We start from the raw sequence: 19,664 nt of genomic DNA, 5'->3' as shown, positions 1-19,664 counted from the left end.
AGGGAGCTCGCTAGCCTAACTTTAAAAAAAAAAACTTAACAACTCAATAACTTAAATAAAAACTTTCGAATAGTTTAATAACTTAAATGAAAACTTGTGAGTAGTTCAATGATCATTTTGTAACCTTTAAAGTTAAGTAATTAAAACATTAGTGACTTTAAGTACAATTTACCCTAAAAACTGAAAATCAATATATCAAAATTATGCAAATATGTGAGCAAATAATAATGCAAATAAAATACGTAAATAAGAAACATTAGAAAGAAAATGTTAAAATAACAAAATAAAAATTGAATTTTAGAACTAGAGTAAAAATGATAAACCTATAATATTGAATTAGATAATGAGGGATATAATCAAATAAAATATAATTAATTATGAACGTATTTGAAAGTTTACCTAATGTAAAATTTATAAATCTATATTAGAAATAAAAATTACGACTTGATTATATTGACCATCCCCTCTCACCCATCTAAGAGAGGAGGTGTATATGTAACAACTTCCTCGCTTTTAACAACATGATAAGAATGGTAATGAACTAGTGTGCATACTCAACAAATCCCTATATGGTATTTGACAATTGCCTCGAGCTTTGTTTCAATAAGCTCAAAGATTATTTGTATCTTTCTCTTTTTATATAATGGAGTGGTGATTATGATTTATGTCAACAATATCATTGTTAAGGGTAACAATCTTGATGAAGTTAGTTGAGCAAGTCACAAAGTTACTAGATTCGAAATTCTCCTTGAAGGATCATGGTGACTTGAACTACTTATTAGGAATGGATGTTCAACATGTGGATGTTGTGTGATTCTAAGCCAAAAGAAGGACGTCCTGGAGTTGTTACACAAAATGGGGAGGTCTGATGCTACACCATGTCTAGCTCCAATGGCTACATCACCTATTTTCACGGCTACGGATGGTGATCCACATCTAGATGCTACTGCATATGGAAGTGTTGTTGGAGCACTGCAACACATTTGCATAAAAAGGTCTGATATTCATTATTGTGTGAATAAGCTCTATCAATTTATCCATCTTTCGTTGGACAAGCACTGGAAGACGTTGAAACGAGTACTACGTTACTCAATCATGGGTAGTTGTTCAAGCCATCAAAGGAACTCAGTTTTGTGGGTTACTCCGATCCCGATTGGGGGAGTTGCTTGGATGATCGCTGTTCTACTTCCTACCATGTATGCTCCTTGGAGGCAATCTTGTTGAATGGAGCTCAACGAAGCAACAAATGGTGGCTCGTTCATTTGCCGAGGTAAAGTATCATAGCTTGGCTAGTGCTGATGTTATTTGGGTTCAGTCCTTACTTTTTGAGCTTGGAGTTTCGTTGCCAAGTGTTCCAGTCTTTGGAGTAACAAGACCAGCACAGTAGCTCAGTCGACTAATCCTGTTCAACATGCCAAGAGGAAGCACGTTGAATTATATTTTTGTTTTACGTATGAGAATGTTACACCAAAGCTACCTTGATCCATTTTATTTACCTTTACCTTATGGCTTTATGAAAACTCACCGGTCTTTGGTCAAAATCGACCGAACGATAGACATGGGCAGTGAACTTTTTCGAGTTCTGTTGAATTTGTGGCTCTCTCTCCCCCGGTAAGGAGTAGAGGCCTTCCTAATTTTGCCCTGGTTTTTGGAAGCCACCTTTGTATGGATGATTTAAGCTCTATTATGAATAACTCCTCTTTGGAAAATTCGAAAAAAAGCAGGAGTAAGTGCATTTATTCGGGATCACAATAACAGTTGGATTGTAGGAGTTTTCCATCACATCTCTAGTGCAGATAGGGTGGAAATGAGACTTTAGGCATTTATAAATGAACTTATGTTTACTCGTGAACTTAACGTTTTAAATCTTTAGATTAAAGTAGTGTTATCAATGTGATCCATTTTATGAAAAATACTTCTAATTGTATCTCCTTTTATTGATAAATATAAGATATCTTTTTATATCACGCGTTCTAGTTCCTTAAAACATGTTTTTTCGTGAAAGTAACAAATATGTCGATACTTTAGCACGATTGGGGAGCGAATTTCAATCTTTTTCTTTTTTAAATGTAGTTAATTTTAATGAATTATTTCGTATTTACTCTATCCCACTTGATTGCTTGAATAATTTTTCACTAGATGACGTTGAAGGAAAAGTTATACATCGAATTTTGCTTTAATAGGATAATAAATATTGTTACCATTTGACAAAAAATTTATATTACTACCGTAAATTTCTATTATTGCTAAGATTATCCATAAAAAATTTACTTTACTAGAAATTTTTATTTAATCGATTTATTTAATAAACATAAAAGGTAAATTTTACGTTAAATTATTTTATTTTCAAAGTTAGTTTTATCAATAAAATAATTTATATGATGAAATAAAATTTCGCAATAAAAATTTTGTATATTTCAGTTTCTTATTTTATTAATTAGTTATAAAATATAAAATTATATATTTTAAAATAAAAAAAGTAATGACAAATAGCTGAACAAACAAATTCAATTAAAAACCAGAATTTATGAACAGCATAAAAACTCCAACTCAACACCATTTATTCAAAAACGAACACAACAAAGAAAAATTGTGTTATATCAATGTTTGGTTTCAGTCCCAACAAAGATCAGCTAATGAACAAAACCAAAATCAAACTGAAACCGAACAGATGAAGGGAAAAGAAGAAGCCCATAGCACAAGATAAACAATCAGAAGCCCATAGAACAAGATGTAAGTAAACGGTTTTTCTTTATTGTGTTCGTTTTTGAATAATGGTGATGAATTGGAGGTTTTATGCTGTTCATAAATTCTGGGTTTTAATTGAATTTGTTTGTCCAGGGTGTAAGAAGAGAATGGAAAATAAAGAGTGTTTTTGGATTAATTACATAGAGATCCCTAGGCTTTGGTTAAAAGTAAAAAAAATTCATCTATCTTCGTCTAATGTGTTATATCAGCAATTTAATTAATAAATTGTTAGTGTGATTAAATTAAGAAAAATAATGTTAAAGTGACCAAAACAAGACAATTTTTTTAGACTGATGTAGTTTATCCAAATATAATTTTGATTTTTTGTTTTGTTTTTTAAAAATATTTTCTCTATTTTTATTTGTTTATTAGATTAAAACGAAAATAAAAGAATAAAAGGAAAATGAAAATAAAAGCCCCGTAATTTTCCATCTGAAAATCTTCTTTCGGAAGCAAGACTGAAACTTGAAAAACTGGAGAACAAGGAGAAACAAGAAAAAACAAAAGAAAACTCAAAAATCGGAAAGAATATTTGAAAGAAAATTTTAGAGCTACGTTATTCTTAGGTAAAATGAACTCCAGCAACAGCAACAGCAACAATGGCCAAAGCAACAGCGGTAAGAGCAGCAATTTCGATAATTTAAACCAAGATCTCGGTTTACACTTCTTGGAGTTGGCTCGGATCGGCTCGTCTAAGACTCCGGTCGAGATGGAGGAGGATGAGGAGGAGGCACCCAAAGAGCTCAACACAATAAATAGCTCAGGAGGGTTCTTGGTTGTGGCGCCAGATAAGTTGTCGGTGAAGTATACGAGCGTAAGCCTCCATGGCCACGATGTCGGTGTGGTTCAAGCCGATAAGCCGGCTCCAATGAGGCGTCTGCTTTATTACTTCGAGATTTATGTGAAGGACGCTGGGGCAAAGGGACAGATAGCTATTGGGTTCACCAATGAAGGCTTCAAGATGCGAAGGCAACCAGGGTAATCTAGGGCTTTTTTTTCTTAGTTTCTAGATACTGCTGTTAAATACGAGTTTTAATTGGGGTACTTGGTGTTTATTATAGTTCAAAGTTTGAGTTTGGCTTTGTTCATTTGAATTAGTTTGCATTTGGTTGATGAAATGAAAAGTAATTAGTGGATAGGGTGAGAATTAATTTCTTTTGATGATTTCTTGTTTTATTTGTTGAACCCTTTTTTGACTTCAATAAGAATTGAGGGGCAAGAATGTTTTTACTACTTCATGTCTAAGTTTATTAGGTGCAACTTAGAAAAACATTAAACTTTTACTGCGTAGTCTTTCTTTTTTTCTTTTCCCTCATTCTTGTTATAGTATTACAGTATGTATGATTGTGTATAGCTGCTTGAGAATGGAAAACAATGCATAAGAAGATAAAATCCAGGGCAGTGTCTTGTCTCATTCCTTTTGCTTCAAACTGTTTGTTTTTTAGTCTGGAAAAAGAGGGAAAAGGAAACATAGTCAGTTTTAGTATGTCTTAGTGGAAGTGAAAGGGTGGTGCCTTGCTGTGTAAAGAAAGAGAACTGATCTTGTGTTTGAGGGATTTTCCATTTTTGTTCATTCAGTTCAGTTAGTTTATATCTATTTTTTTATGAGAGATTATGGATATTGGGAGAAATGAATCTCCTATGTAAAAGAAATGATCTTGTGTTGAGGGTTTCTATTTTTGTTCATTCAAGTTCAATTGGGTTTATGTCTTGTTTTGGTGAAGGTTGAGTATTTAGAGAACCGAGAAAAGAAAAACCAAGGGAATGGGTTTTCTTTTCTAACATTGCCAGCAACACAAGCTTTTCTAAGCATAAATCAGGATGACAGCTTTTAATTCAGTTTTTCTGGTTGGGATTTGTCAATTTTCTGAGAATCTGTCGGAAAATAAGAAAGATTTTATTTGTCTTAACTTCTTATATGTACATAATAATATTAGTGTATCCTTATCTATGGCAGGTGGGAAGTAAACAGTTGCGGGTATCACGGGGATGATGGATTGCTATACCGTGGGCAAGGAAAGGGAGATGCTTTTGGTCCAACATATACAACGGGAGATACCGTTGGTGGTGGCATCAACTATGCTTCGCAGGAATTCTTTTTCACGTTAGTACAGTTGTTTATCGTGTGCTGTATTAGGAGCACTTGTGGCTCGAGTGTCTATGCTGCTTACGTGTGAATTTCTATTCTTATGAAGATTCTCATGATTTTATATGCTCATATGTTGATGCCAGTAAAAATGGGGCAATAGTAGGAACTGTTAGCAAGGAAAAGGAAATGAAGGGACACTTATTTCCCACAATTGCTGTTCACAGCCAAAATGAGGAGTATGTTTTCCATTTTTTTTGTGTATTTATATGAATTCTCTCCTTTTATATGTTGTTACAAGGCACCCATATGCATCTAGTGAAGCATAGGAATAATGAATATATCATTTCTTTACATTCCTTACTCTTTAGTTGTATTTAATTGCTACATTGGGGTTCTCTACAATGAGCGTGCAGTGTGTTAGTTATGACACCCTTGTTTCTGGCATTTTCCAACATATTGTCTGGCCTTGTAAAATTACTTTGAGCAGTAAAGTAAGCTAAAAATTGCTTGAGGTTGTTAAAGCTTATTTCATGGTAGTGACGGTTCAAAAGGCAGTTTATACAACTCTAAGCTGGTGAAGTAAAATTTTAAGCTGGGTGATTGGTGCCTTGGTTGTTAAACGCACCTAAAACGCAATTATGACATATCTTATCTACTTAGATTTTTCCTTACTACTTGCTTTGATATTTATTACACAGTTTCATCACTATGCAAGTTGTTATGGTTGAAGTGGTAATGATTTCAAGTTGTTCTCATGAGTTTTTATTTGAAAATGTGCAGGGTTCATGTCAACTTTGGGCAAAAGAAGTTTGCTTTTGATGTGAAGGCAAGTTATATTTCTTTTTCTGCATATGTATATGGTATCCTAAGTTTCAGTATATCTTTGTTACCTCAGTCTGTCATATTAAGTGACTTCTTGAATCTTGCTTTGCTGTATATAATATTTGATGCCATATATCAGGAATATGAAGCTCAAGAAAGGTTGAAGCAGCAGATGACTATTGAAAAGATATCTCTACCACCTAATATTAGTTATGGGTATTTTTTTTCCCTTTTGCCACTGTATTTTCTGTTCTGTTGTTTTACATGTCTGTCCAATGTGATTATCTATTGGATGATTTAAAGAAGTATCTGAATTGTTTGAATCTAGGCTACTGTTTTTATAATATAACAATTGCTGTAATATAGAAATTTGTGGTCTAGGCAACTGCGATAATACTAATTGCAAACTGTTGGTTCTTGACAATTGGTCCAGGCAACGGTGATAATACTAATTGCAATGCCTTGTGTAAAAAGGCATTGCAGAACTCTGAAAAGGTTTTGAAGCACCAGAAGCAGTATGAGTAGAAGATAAAATATTTAACACTTGAAGATAAAGTGTCATACTAAATCTAGAAAATAAAAGCACATGCATGCAAGTTACATGTAGTCCTGAACTCGAAGTTCAAAATATGAGACTTCACTGTAGAGCTGTTGATGTTGTCTGCCACTCTTTGGATGGGTGTAAAAGTCAACCTGAGACCTTATTGCCCTATCACACTAGACTTAATAAGTAGTGTAATATGATGCATTTGTATATTTAATGTATATATTTTTATCATGTTCAACAGACTTGTTCGTTCCTACTTGCTACATTATGGCTATGAAGATACACTCAATTCATTTGATCTGGCTAGTAAAAGCACTATCCCTCCTATCTGTATAGCTCAAGAAAATGGCTTTGATGAGCAGGATGTTGTGTATGCACTAAATCAGAGAAAGACTATACGGCAGGTATGGTTCGACAATTCACATTTTTATGTTACTGTTATTAGTTATGCATTTTTCTTCTGGCAGTTCTGAGCTATTCATGTTATTTTCTCTTTTTTTGGCCTATTTCTGTGAGCTATTCATTTTATTTTTTCTTTTTTTGCCTATCTATCTTTTTAGAAGATAAGAGTATTCAGTTCTGAATATTTGGAACTTGATATCCATTATTCTTTTCTTTTGGCTGTTTTAGTTAAATTAAAGATTTTATATTTTTCTTGCCAATGAAGCTAATCAGGAATGGTGAGATTGATGCAGCTATGAACAAACTCCGTGATTGGTATCCCCAGATTGTTCAGGTGCGTACACAATCTGTCTACTATTGTTATTATAAATAGACTGTCATAAGAGGACCAAATTATGTTGTCAATTATTACACATCAGTAAAGCATGTATGTTTTCCTTTAACATTATTCTAGAAAAATTTGTTCTGTTATGGCATCTTTCCCTCTCTTAATTATTTCCTTTGGGGTTCTATCAATTTTTGGCTTCAGTTTATTCTGATTGTTCTTTATCAAATCTATGCCCATTGGGACCTTAAGGTGACCTGCTTGTAATTTAGAAGTTTGTCAATGAGATGGGCTTCATTTGTTGCTATAAGGTCTGACATGCATTCTGGACCTGGGGGCTAGGGCTTAGAGCTAGATTCCAGCAAGGCTAGTTTGATCCCAGCACTTGCAAATTCCCGTTTCCTAATTCCACCTAGGCATTCCCTCTACTTTTATAATTCTGTTAATTCTCTCTTTCTCTCTCTCTTTGGATTATATGCTATTTAAGGATGTATAAACCTGGCACTTTACACCAGGAATTCAGCAGAACATATTAATGTTCATGTCATTATCCCTGGAAGAAAACAGAGAGGGACGAATTGCATATTATTCTGCTTTCAATGGGATTACATTAAAAACTCCTAATCTCTCTCCTTTGGCCTTTAAGGTTGCCTGGATATTAAGTCACAACATTTTTTATTTTCCTTGTCTTGTAGCTTGCTACTAATTGTATGTTACATTAGCTAAAAAATCCTGTGATTGTTTCTTCTTGCACATAAATTTTAAGTGGTAAGAGAATTGTTATGGAGCGGATTTAGTTGTGCTGGGGCAAGATTTTATTTCTGCTCGGTCATTATTCTTAACTTGATATGGTTAGACTGTTCTGGATTGATGCATAATGTTATGTCCACTTACATGCTACATGCAGGACGACAAATCAGTTGCATGCTTTCTGCTGCACTGCCAAAAATTTATTGAATTGATTCGGGTATGTATTCTTTCCTGTATATCTATCATTTTTACTTAAAAGTACTGATTACAGAAAAGCACATATTCCTCAGGTTTTAACATCTGACGGAATATAGTTTAGTGGTGATACATTGTCGTCTATTTCAAATTTTATTCTAACCTAACTTCTAGTTTTCAATAGGTTAGAGACATTCTGAATAGCTGCAAGAAATTCCATAATTAAATAATTTGGTCTAACTGATTGACTCACTCCTTCTGTGGGCTCAATCCAACATTAAAACAAATGTTCTTAAGCTGTAAGCTCCAGAAGCAAATAACATAACAAGTGCACAAAGAAACAACCATGAAAGCTGACATCATATAAAAAATTGTGGTAACCTAACTTAGAAGTTAAAACTAATAGGTAAATGCGAAATAGATAGGTGTCTATAAAAATTGACATTGTATCTCTTGCAGTTCTGTTGTTAATCACGTGATAAATTTCTTATTCTTGTTTGAAGTATATGCTGCATGATAGGCTAATTAAAATTGGTCATAAAAGTTATTCTCCACATCGGCAGCTTATAATAAAAACATTGTGTTGCTTCTTTGATCTAGCTTCCCAAAGAAGCCTGAAGTTGTGGGCATATTGCTAGCATGGGTAATAAACCTTGCATGGCTAGATACCACCAAAACTGAATAAAAAGAAAAAAGCAAAAAAAATCTGCGTGTTTATGACCTTTGGATATTGATTCCAGAACTACATAGCTTATCCTTGGGTGTTTTTTATTGTATATCCGTAAACGGTTTATCAGTATTGTTTATCCTTTATTTATTGGTGATATGGATGGAAAAGGATGCCATATTTGTTTGTAGGTTGGAGCACTGGAAGAGGCTGTCAAGCATGGAAGGATTGAATTATATAAATTTTTTGGGTCGGCTGAAGCTGATGATCCATTTGACGATTTAGTTCAGGTAGTAAGAGAATTCCTTTCTTTAACTTTTCAATGATATTGGGGATGTGCTAGTATTTGCTTTACTTTTAGCTTATGTTAACTCAGCTGATCATGTTTTTAGTTCATCATAACCGCAAACACAAGCTGATATAATTTGTTTTTCCAGTTCAGTGCATAGTTTTAAGAAAATTAAGATTCAAGACTGCCTTTTCCCGTTGCACTTGCTTTTAGGCAAATTTGACAAGCATTTAGTCTGGTTTGCATGCCTAGTTTCTTGAATACACCCATGTTTGACATATGCCCAAATGCGACACTTACATAGGAAAATTAGAGCCAGATCCTTGTGTATTTTAGCTGCATCCAAAGCTAATATTTTTAGTTGGTTTTCATGTTAGAAATGCGTTGCTCTGCTGGCATATGAACGTCCACAGGAATCCCCTGTTGGACATCTTCTCGAAGAGTCACATCGAGATGTTGTGGCGGACACAGTTAATGCAATGATATTGTCAACAAATCCCAAAATGAAAGACGTGCACGGCTGCATACAATCTTATCTTGAGAGACTACTCCGGCAGCTAACAGCATGCTGTTTGGAGAGAAGGTCAGCAAATGGCGGTCAGGGTGAAACTTTCCATTTGCATCGGCTTCTTAATAGCAGTAGAGAGACATAAGTGGTAGCTGACATATGTGTAAATTTGCATCCCTCAGCTGTTCTTTAAATCTCTTTTATGTCCATATCATCAGTAGCTTCATAAGAATTTCTAAGTGATTTCATTGGTTATAGAGAGTAGAGCACCCCCTTCCCCTTAGGGTTCCTAACAAAAAAAAATGATTTATATAATATTTTTCTAAAGATGGGGTGTTTCTCCGTATGTTTGTAAGCTTTTCTTCACAAACTTAAAGGCAAAGTTTCAAGATCTTCTGAATCCAGGTGAGGCTCACTTGAATCATATACATTTTTCATTTGCTGTAGTCGGTAGGTTATTATCATATATATATATTGGTAGAAGCGATTTTTAAATAGTTTTTATATATTTCATATATATATATTATATATTACAATTTGAGACAATTATCCAAAATTTGTCCCAGGAGTGATTCTTAAATTTTGTTTTTTCAGATTTAGCTCTTTTTTCCCAATAAAAAGACCATTATCCAAATCAAATTTCAAGTTCAATCCGACAAAATCATCTTGTATGTAATTAATTTGGTTGCCAACATGTTAAACATGGATTAACTCGTTTTAAAGCAACTTAGATCATCGATAAATAATTTACTAATTAGTCTACTGTCATCTTTAATTTTCATAAAACATTATTAAATAATTAGCATATTTCATTACAATTGATATAAGGTAAGCTCTCTTCATAGTCTTTAATGCTTAATCATAGCCAATGTTAGATTCTCTTCATAAGCGTAAATATCTACATTTTACACAAAAATCCGATAGTCAACTCATCCGCTCTATCTACCCTAAATAGTGAATATAATATTTGCGAATATCTGACTTCATCTACATTTTGCGGCATTAAGCCTTTTAAGCCAAACCCCAACATCAAAAATAGGGATAACTTATGCTTTCTTCTGAAAAGCTCTTCTCTTTTTCTTCCACCTCACGTTTGCCAATTTCTTGGATTTCCATCGTCTATATCTTTCTCGACCCCGCAGCCAATTGGAATAATCTTTTCCTTGCTTGCACTCTATGAAGTCTGCTAAGTCTGCAACGGCAGATGAGTCCCGGGAGCCTTCTAATACGCATTGGAGAAAAATCTCACCATTACAAGTTTCCACGGTATTCTCTTCTATGCTGAGAGCTGATTCAACATGATTCAGCATATGGTTTTTTTCGGAACTTCCTGGTTCCTGCTCTTGACCTCTGTTTTTAGAGCTTGTTTGAGATCTAGTTCTGCAACTATAAATAAAAATGAGAATGAGATTTTCTTACTATAGACACTACTGGACTCTAAATCTATGTTACTCGGACTACAATGTACCTAATATGGACATATGTCCGATAAGTATTTCCCTATCTATGTTGGAATATGTGTCAGAGACGAATATGAAAGCATAAATAGGCTCAGTTAGGCACTTGGCATAATCAGCAAGAACTTTTTATAAGATGAACACAAAAATTGTCACCTACCCCAAGTACAGTGTCTGAATTTTCTGAAATTTTAGTGCAACGGCATGGCTAGATTTCCGATCCGCAAGCAACTGTATCATCATTCACAATTATTTTCATAAGGAAAAGAACTAACGAGCTTCACAAATGACAAACAAGAAAAAGAAAACCTCACCTCTCTAGCATTATGGGAAGGTTCTGGTTTTCTGACTTCAAAATGAGATTCACGTAATGGAGATTTTATCCTTGAATCTAATATGGATCTGAATGCATGTAGATCTCCCGCTTCGTAAACAAATAATTTCAACAGTATTACCAATGTAAATATGCAGTTCTTAACTAGAAAATCAAGTCCACTAGCATAACTCAGTGACAACAAGCCTGACAAATGAAAAAACATCCACTTCGACTTCTTATGCCTTGTTGGCTGAATTTCCATCATGTCATGTAAGAACTTTTGAACTGGTAGACGTATACCGAACTGTTCAAAACAATTAAAAGTAGAGGCCAAAAAATCGTACTCCTTACTTAATGCAACATTTTCCAATGTTTTCAATGACCCTGAATTTCTGCCTTGTGTTAGAATCCTTATAGCTTGTAACATTGCAGAACTCATTAGCTTCAAAATGGATGCAAGAAGACAAATATCTTGAGGGCTAGTGTCTTCCTTTTTATGCAGTAGAGTGTCATCAATATCATCAGAAGAACCCCTTAGTGTAATACAGCTTATGATTGATAGAATTTCATCTCTACAGGATTCCTCAACGATATGAAGGCTCTCTTTTGTGTATGCAACAGACGCAGCAACCAGCTCAGACCTTTCTTTTAGTAAAGTACTGCTTAAATATGAATTGCATAAGTTATCAGATTTTGTGATCAAATTATGAATTTTCTCTTTTGTAGCTGGCATAAGACAAGACTCAAAATCCATCTGACTGTAACTTGCACGAAAATGTGATTTCACAAAAGAATAATTGTCGACTATGGAGTAGCCTTTCATTTGCAAATTGGACATGTGTCTGGTGTACAAGGCAACAGACCTTTCAAATGCCGATAGGTATGCTCTCAGTTCACCGCTTGGAATCAAATACTCAGAAGACATGCTAATTCCAATGACCTCGGAAACCAATAAAATCAGGTATGCCTGAAACATTTTGGGCGCAGACAATATGACTGGGTTAAGCAACAATGACAAGACTGTAGTCAAAGTCATTTCAGGAACTCTGAAGTTATTGTCAGGAAGCCAAAATAATCTATTAAGGAAATTCTTAAATACTTGGTCATCAGAAATGGAGACTATAAAGTGAGCAGAAAGAACCTCCAGCACACTTCCAATATTACCATGGCCAAAGTGACGTATGAATACAAATTCATTCCCGCACGAGAGAGAGTCAACAAGTAAAAGGTACTGCCTCACTGGTTCATGCATCAGAAGCTCATCTGCAAATACCTACATATGGTACTTTTAGTATTATGTCTCTGTTTTCCTGCTTAAGTATACCCAGATAGTAAGTTTTTCATGGAAGCAACCTAACTATCAAAAACTATGTATGATGAGAATAAAGTCACTTTAAAAGAGCATAAATGAAGCCCAGAAACCTAGAAGACGAGCCTATCATTTAGTTTCAAAAGTTGCCATATTTTCTGAGAACAAAGTGCCACCAATATAGAAGAACACAAAAATTATAGCCATATGCATAGCAGAGTAATATCAGCAATCTATGAGGACAAATCACAGTTCAATGCAGAGACTAAGAACAGGATCATGTCCAAAATCATTGATAAAGAATAATACAAGCCTCATGATATTAAGTAAATATCATGGCTAAACCAAAAGGCAGCTTAATAAAGCAATCCACAGCAAAATCTGAAACTTAAGGACCTATGGAGGACCTATGGATGATTACTTCACACTATCCAAAAACAAAGAAACTTTTCAATGAATCTATCTAGCCAGGCTACTAACTTTTCCCTATGAGTTTTCCTGAATCAAAACTAAAAATTTGTTCATTTAACTCGATGGTTTGTAACATATAAAACCTAGTTGAATGACCTTATGTAATTATCAAAAGGCACTAACATTACAAGCAATTGAATAATTGGATTTTGAATCAAAGCATATGCAAAATTACCTCAAGCACGGCACATAAAATGGCCTGAAATGGATTAGAAAGTTCCGTGAAACTTAAGGAAGTTACGGAAGTAACCAAGTGCTCAGTAAGAAGAGTAGCGCTGCCATTCCCGACATACATACATTCACACGAAACCTCCTTCTCGAAACTACTACAAGGTTTCTCATTCTCTCCGTTTAACTCCACAGACACACATTTCCTTAGTATCCCTAAAAGAATTCGACCTTTTTCGACAAGAAGCCTCTGATCCAACAGAAGCAATTTGAAAACAACAATGCAGCATCTCAAAAGCAAGGTTAGCTCTTTAATGGCAGCTTTAACATTGACATGGAAAATAGAATGCGAGTGCTGAACGGAGTGGGCAGAAACATCATTCAAAGCAGAGAACAATTCATCGAACCTGGCACTGAGTTTACAGAACAAGACATCCGACATTTGATGAACATCTTTGAACTTGAGTTTGAACTCGTTGAAACTGAGTTGGGTTTCCGAGAAATTCAAATTGGATTCAGAATCAGAGCAGCATAAAGTAAGCAGAAGCAAATACAAGCCTTCCATTGTTTCTGGTTTTAGACCCTAAAATCAACCAAATTAAAATCAGTAAAAAGAAAAATTAAAAGGATTGAAGAGAAAAAAAAAGTTGGGGAGGGGAAAGGGTACCTGAGGAGAAGAAAGGGAGGAGATTAGGGTTTGGAAGTTGAAAGAAGTGGGGTTCTTCACAGGCTTCTTGGTCCTGCTGCTTCTCATCGAAGCCATTTCTTTGACTAGGAAGATAAAGATTGGCGCTTTCGCAGGGGCTGTGACTTAAAAAACCAGCTATGACTCGTCGGTTGAATCAATTGGAGCGGGAACTAATTTATCTGATTTTTATTCATACAAATAACTAAAATATTAGCAAATTAATTCGAATCTGTAAATTCGACCGAAAATATTATTAAAAAATTGGACTTGTGTTTATTATGGTTTTGGGTTTATATATTACCAATTTTTTTTTGGTTAAAATATGTGTTCTACAATTTTGTAATGAATTAAATTTATTTATTTTTCATATTTAAAATTTAGCTCCAATTCTTAAGTAATTAAAATTTGTTGTTAAATTTGTTGGAGTTAATATTTTGAAATAAAAATTTACTTGGGTAATATACAAAATAGACACTAAATTATTGACTTTGTTCTATTTTGATCACTTGACTAATTTTTTAGTTAATAAGTTGTTCAAATCAAATATTTTAGTTTTTTATTAGTCTAATAACAAATTGAGCCCTTTAGTGTTTACATATTCCATCAATTTGATCTTAAATATAAAAATTATCAAATTTAACCCTCAATGCTTACTAAATTTGTCGGTTTAATTCAAATTTTAAAAATTCAATAAATTTAATATTCAAACATTTACAAAACGAAAATTTTGATGTTTAAAATTTAATCCGGCTAAATTAAGAGTACTGTTTCAACATTCATAAAATTCAAGCTACTCCTAAAATCATGAAGATGTCTTGATTATTTGCAAAATTACCTTTAGAAGATAAAAGGTGTTCAAACATCACTATTAAAGGAAAATATAGAGAGATAGATAGATAGACTGATTAACAAGTAGTGACAAATGTACTGCCCAGGATTTATAGATAGATTGATTAACAAGTAGTGACAAATGTATTAGCAAGGACTTGAAAAGGGGTTCTATGATTTGAGGTGATTTGGTCACTTTGTTTGCTGACAGTTTTTATCTCATTTGTTCGCGGTGAGACTTGGATTTTGATTTGCTCTCTTTTAAACGGTGAATACTTGATACAAGTTTTTTTTTTTTTTTGTATGACTTAATTTTGCATTAAGCGTACACATCGTGTCTTTGATTATAATTTCTACGGAACTTATTAATGTTTCGTTGAAAAAAAATAGTGACAAACGTGTTGTTGGCCGGGAATGATATTGTAGCGCTTATATAGCCATGGTTCCTAAAGCCATGGTTTATTGGCAAGTGAGAGAGGCCAAGAGGTCAGTGTTGAGCCACTTTTACGCCCAAGTAGGGAGGAAAGAGGTAAATTAGACTGTCTATAGTATCACGTTTTACTGTTGCACATCTTTCTCTTACATTAACAGATCCTTGAAGACTATTGAACGACAACAACAACAAAAATATCCCTAAGGACATTATGTAAAAACTAAAAGAGGAAACCAGTTACAAGTTTCCAGAAATCTGATTGCAAGTTTCAAAGAAAATGAATATGAGAGCACCAATTCTAGAGCGTATCTATTCAATGTTCTTAATAATCAGGAAAATTATGAACAATATATGGGACAAATTACTCTCAAGATGAATATGTTTATGTTCCAAGTATATCTATAATGGAAATACCAACTATTCACATCTTTTATAAACATCAACCCTGAATATTTTGACCCATCTAGAATTTATTTGAAAATCTTAGAATGTGGTTCAGTTTAAATCAATGTTAAATATATTGAATTTTCTAGAATTTGAATTAAAATAATAAATTTTGTAAACATTAGAAGCTAAATTTGTTATTAGACCAATAAAAAAGGGCTCTATTAGCTTCCAGTCATTTATCTAAGACAACTAATAGGAAAGTGACTAAAATATTTAATTTCAAAACTTTAATAACTAAATCGAAAAAATTAATAGTTGATTGACCAAAACATAATGAAGTCAATAATTTAATGACTATTTTGATACTTTACCCATAAATTTTATCCTAAATTTAAAAATACATTGTTCATGGGTCCAATCTACTTTAAACATGTTTATTTTATATAAATATCTTAACCCTTTTCAATAATTTGCTTAAATATAAATATAGATTACCATCTTCAATTTTTTTTTGTGTTTATAGGGCTATTAATTAAATGAATCATTTGGAAAAAATCATGACTCACTATTAAAAATAAAAATTCTCACAATCAATTTATAAGTTTCATCTTATCTTAAATTTCATAATGTTCGAGTTATTTTGATTTTAGGTTATGTTTAAATTGTACTTTACAATGACTAATTTTGCCTGTAGTGATTCAAATTATATATATTATAAGGTTCTAAATAAAAAAAAGTGTGTTCACATTACAGTTAGGGTTCTTAATTTGGGTCTATTTAAACGACAACGATTATGGCAGTAGTAAGGGTCAACAACCTTAAAATGCCATAGGTTTTGTTTGGCAGATTTTACTTTTGATGGTTAGCTAAATAAGAAGAAGAGGCCAGTTAACTGACCACGGTAGTTGTCTTGTTAAGTCTGTAACGGAAAATGTTTATGGATGGCTGATTTGTCACTTTTCGATAACGTTAATGACTGATCTGTTATTTTACGAAAGTTGAGTAACTGTTTTGTCAGATACATCAAAGTGAAGTGACTGTTAATGTAATTTGCCCTTATTAAAAATACCTCAATTTTTAAGAGTTCAAATTTACATTTTACCCCCACCAAATAAGACCAAATCAAGACCCCTAATCAACCAAATTGAATTTCCTATCATCGAATCACTCCCTTTATTCGGATTTCCCGCAAAACAAAATCCAATAATAATATTTTTTTAAAAAAAACTTGTCCTTAAGAAATTAACAATGATATCAATACTAAAAAGGAAAAGGAAATTCCAAAGTCTCATTAAATAAATAATTTCATTAAAAAAAGAAAAGAAATAAAATAGGAAAGGCACAAAAATACTTCAGAGCGAACATTAAAAAACCTTGGGCTGAATGACTCACAGCCCAATAAGTAATTGTGTTCTTTTTTTTTTTTTTTTGGTCAAATAATTAATGGGGTTAAAAAAACTGAGATTAAGGCGTTGGTTGAAATGGGACAATTAAAGGGTTAGTCTTTCTCAATTAACAATACTTTTTTTATCAATAATTTAATTTAAGCTTTTTTGAGAATAAAATTTTTAATTTTGATCTCCCAACCATTTGAAAATTTTATTTTGGCCCATATTTTTAAATTCTTGGCTTTGTCTATGAGTCTTATTTTTAACTTGTTTCATTTTAATGATTTTAAAATTTAAAATTGTTATTTTAGTACTTCATTATTTTAAAGAAAATGCAAAAACTTAAAATTCTCGTAAACATATTACATCATAATGATTTAGTGACTAAAAGAATTTAATAAAACTCAATCAAGATAGATATTGTTGTCAATGAAAGAGAATATGAGTTTGAGTCAATGAAGTGTATTATCTTCCTATTTATGAATTAAAAATAATTATAGATAATTTAAAACATTGTGTGGAAAAGAATAAATACTTTATTTTTAATTACAATTGTAAGTTTAATAATTTATGTACTCAATTTGCAATTTACTTCTTATATTTTAACTTTTTTATTACATTTTATTTGTTAGTCTGTCTGTTTATTTCCAATAGTGAAAATTAGAAGAATCGTGAAAAAAGGTAGAAGTGGAAGCCACATGTTGAAATGCATGTGAGTGAAACGTGAGCAACCACATGATCATGAGGGTATGAGGTCACCCATCTCTAACCTATCACTTTCCAAATGGATTCACCCTAACTAACTCAACTGTACCCACACATCACATCACATCACCTTCCATTATTCATCTTATAATTACCTATTTCATATTTTAATATGAAAATAATTATCGTTAATTTAGATAATAAATAATTAGAGGACTTAAAAATATAAAATAACCCAAAAAGGAAAAATAAAAAAGTAATGTGGGAATGGAAAGTCACAATCTAACCGCTGGGACCGTGGCCATTATCTGAGAAACAAAACGATAATGTTTGGTCAAAGGCAAAGTAAGGAAGGCGTGTACGTGTTCTCCCAAAATTGGAACCACAATTTGAAGAAGCCGTTTCAAAGGCGACCAAACTCCCAACATCTGTTTTCGCCTTGATAAGAATGGAATATTTACTATTTCAGTTACAAAGTCAACATCTCTTGTCTTCTATCCGGTCTAGAAACCCCCGCTTACTTGCTTTTTTCTATGTCGGCAAATTTTGTAGACCCACCGACAATTTTACTAACATTTTATTAATCATTGTGGTGCATATGTCGCATGTTTTATTATCTCTTCACTATTTTATATTTAATGTCATTTATAGTATTACATGGCACTACTCTCTATTTCAGGAGAACTTATTTTATACACTATTCTCACCACATCATTTATAATTACTTTTAATTATTTAATGATATTTTAATAAATTTTTTCATGTTATTAACATAATTTTTATAATTTTTTCACCATAAATTTCGAACCTAGAACCCGAATCTCAACCCCAAATCTTAAATCTTAAACTTTGAATCCCTAATCTCGAACCTGAATCTTGAACCCAAGTTCAGAGTGTAGGGTTTAGAGGTTCAAGTTTAGGGTTCGAGATTTAGGATTTGGGGCTTGAGATTCAGTGTTCAAGATAAAAGAAAATTACCAAAATTACGTATCAGTGACATGGAAAAAATTACTAAAATGTCATTAAATAATTGGAAAGTGACTATAGATAATGTAGTGGGAAGGGTCCATAAAATAATTTCTCTTAATCTAATGATGAGATCTTTGTGCTATATGATATAAGAAATTGTGTTCAATTTTGAATATTTTTCTTTCTCACTTTTCAAAAATATATTACACTTAAATCTATATTAATGTGAGAATTTTAATTAAGTTGGTGTTATGAAATAATTAAACAAAAAATAATTAGAAAAATTTTGCCAAATCATTATTTTTAAAAGATAATAAATATTGTTATAAAGATATTTATCTTTTTTAATAGTTTATGTATAAATTTTAAACAACTAATTAAAAACTCAATCACATGATATGAACCTAAGACCACAAGGTGTTAATAAAAATAAGTGTTAATATATCCTTTGATAAATGAGTTTAGTTTTATGTTTTATGGGATACTCAATTTTTTTTAAATTGACACCTAAGTTTGACTTTTGTTTCAAAATAGTACCTAAGTCACAACATTAAATTTTTATATTATTCAATAAATATTTGACACGTGGGCAATTTAGTATTTGACATGTGGTGATGATGATGCCATTATTCACAATAATGTCATTAATAAAAATTATATAAAAATAAGCTTAATAACAAATTTGGCCACTAAGGTTTGCATGTTTTGTCAAAATGACCCTAATTGTATTTTTTAGCCTTTTTGACTATCAACCTTTGTTCTTTTTTTCAATATACTTTTTCTATCAAGTTTAATAAAAGTACCATTAAAAAGTTAACGGGATGATGTGGAATTTCATATGTGGAATATTTTAATGAGATGTAATTTATTATTTAGATAATCCAATAAGATAATTACTTGTGGAAAGTAATAAATTAATAAATAATGCACCAAATTTAAAAACAACTTCTCAAGAATAAATATATGAAAGATTGAAACCTTGAATTTATTCATTAAATTTGTTAGAAAAAGTAGATTGAAAAAAGAACAAAGGTTGATAGAAAAAGGCTCAAAAATACAATAAATTAGTAGCCAAATTTATCATTAAGCCCAAAAATAAACATATATATATATATTAAAGATTTAAATTATAAAATAAAAATATACTTAGGATGTTTCATTAAAACTAAAAAATATAAAAAGAAATAATTTTATTAGTTTTCA

General features: G+C 32.3%; 2 protein-coding genes across 3 annotated transcripts; one reads left to right on the top strand and one right to left on the bottom strand.

Moving 5' to 3' along the window:
* The first annotated feature begins 3,162 nt into the window (after positions 1 to 3,162).
* Positions 3,163 to 9,766, top strand: LOC105769947 (ran-binding protein M homolog). The gene is made up of 10 exons (XM_012590927.2): positions 3,163 to 3,726; positions 4,706 to 4,852; positions 4,981 to 5,073; positions 5,618 to 5,663; positions 5,799 to 5,875; positions 6,448 to 6,610; positions 6,874 to 6,942; positions 7,841 to 7,900; positions 8,737 to 8,835; positions 9,212 to 9,766. Exons 1-10 carry the CDS (start codon positions 3,320 to 3,322, stop codon positions 9,485 to 9,487), a joined length of 1,437 nt encoding a protein of 478 aa, XP_012446381.1. The 5' UTR covers positions 3,163 to 3,319; the 3' UTR covers positions 9,488 to 9,766.
* Positions 9,767 to 10,166: 400 nt separating this feature from the next.
* On the bottom strand, positions 10,167 to 13,897 carry LOC105769946 (uncharacterized). Of its 2 annotated transcripts, none has more exons than XM_012590925.2 (5): positions 13,731 to 13,897; positions 13,071 to 13,646; positions 11,114 to 12,388; positions 10,960 to 11,030; positions 10,167 to 10,728 (listed from the first exon to the last, which is right to left on the bottom strand). In XM_012590925.2, exons 1-5 carry the CDS (start codon positions 13,824 to 13,826, stop codon positions 10,389 to 10,391), a joined length of 2,358 nt encoding a protein of 785 aa, XP_012446379.1. In that variant the 5' UTR covers positions 13,827 to 13,897; the 3' UTR covers positions 10,167 to 10,388. The 2 variants fall into 2 exon arrangements, with proteins under 2 accessions (XP_012446379.1, XP_012446380.1); XM_012590926.2 differs by having other exon boundaries at positions 10,167 to 10,722.
* Between the last annotated feature and the right edge of the window lie 5,767 nt (positions 13,898 to 19,664).

Source organism: Gossypium raimondii, chromosome 5 (genome assembly GCF_025698545.1).
Source record: "Gossypium raimondii isolate GPD5lz chromosome 5, ASM2569854v1, whole genome shotgun sequence".
In the NCBI taxonomy this organism is placed as follows: Eukaryota; Viridiplantae; Streptophyta; class Magnoliopsida; order Malvales; family Malvaceae; genus Gossypium; species Gossypium raimondii.
This window is presented reverse-complemented; position numbering and strand designations above follow the sequence as displayed.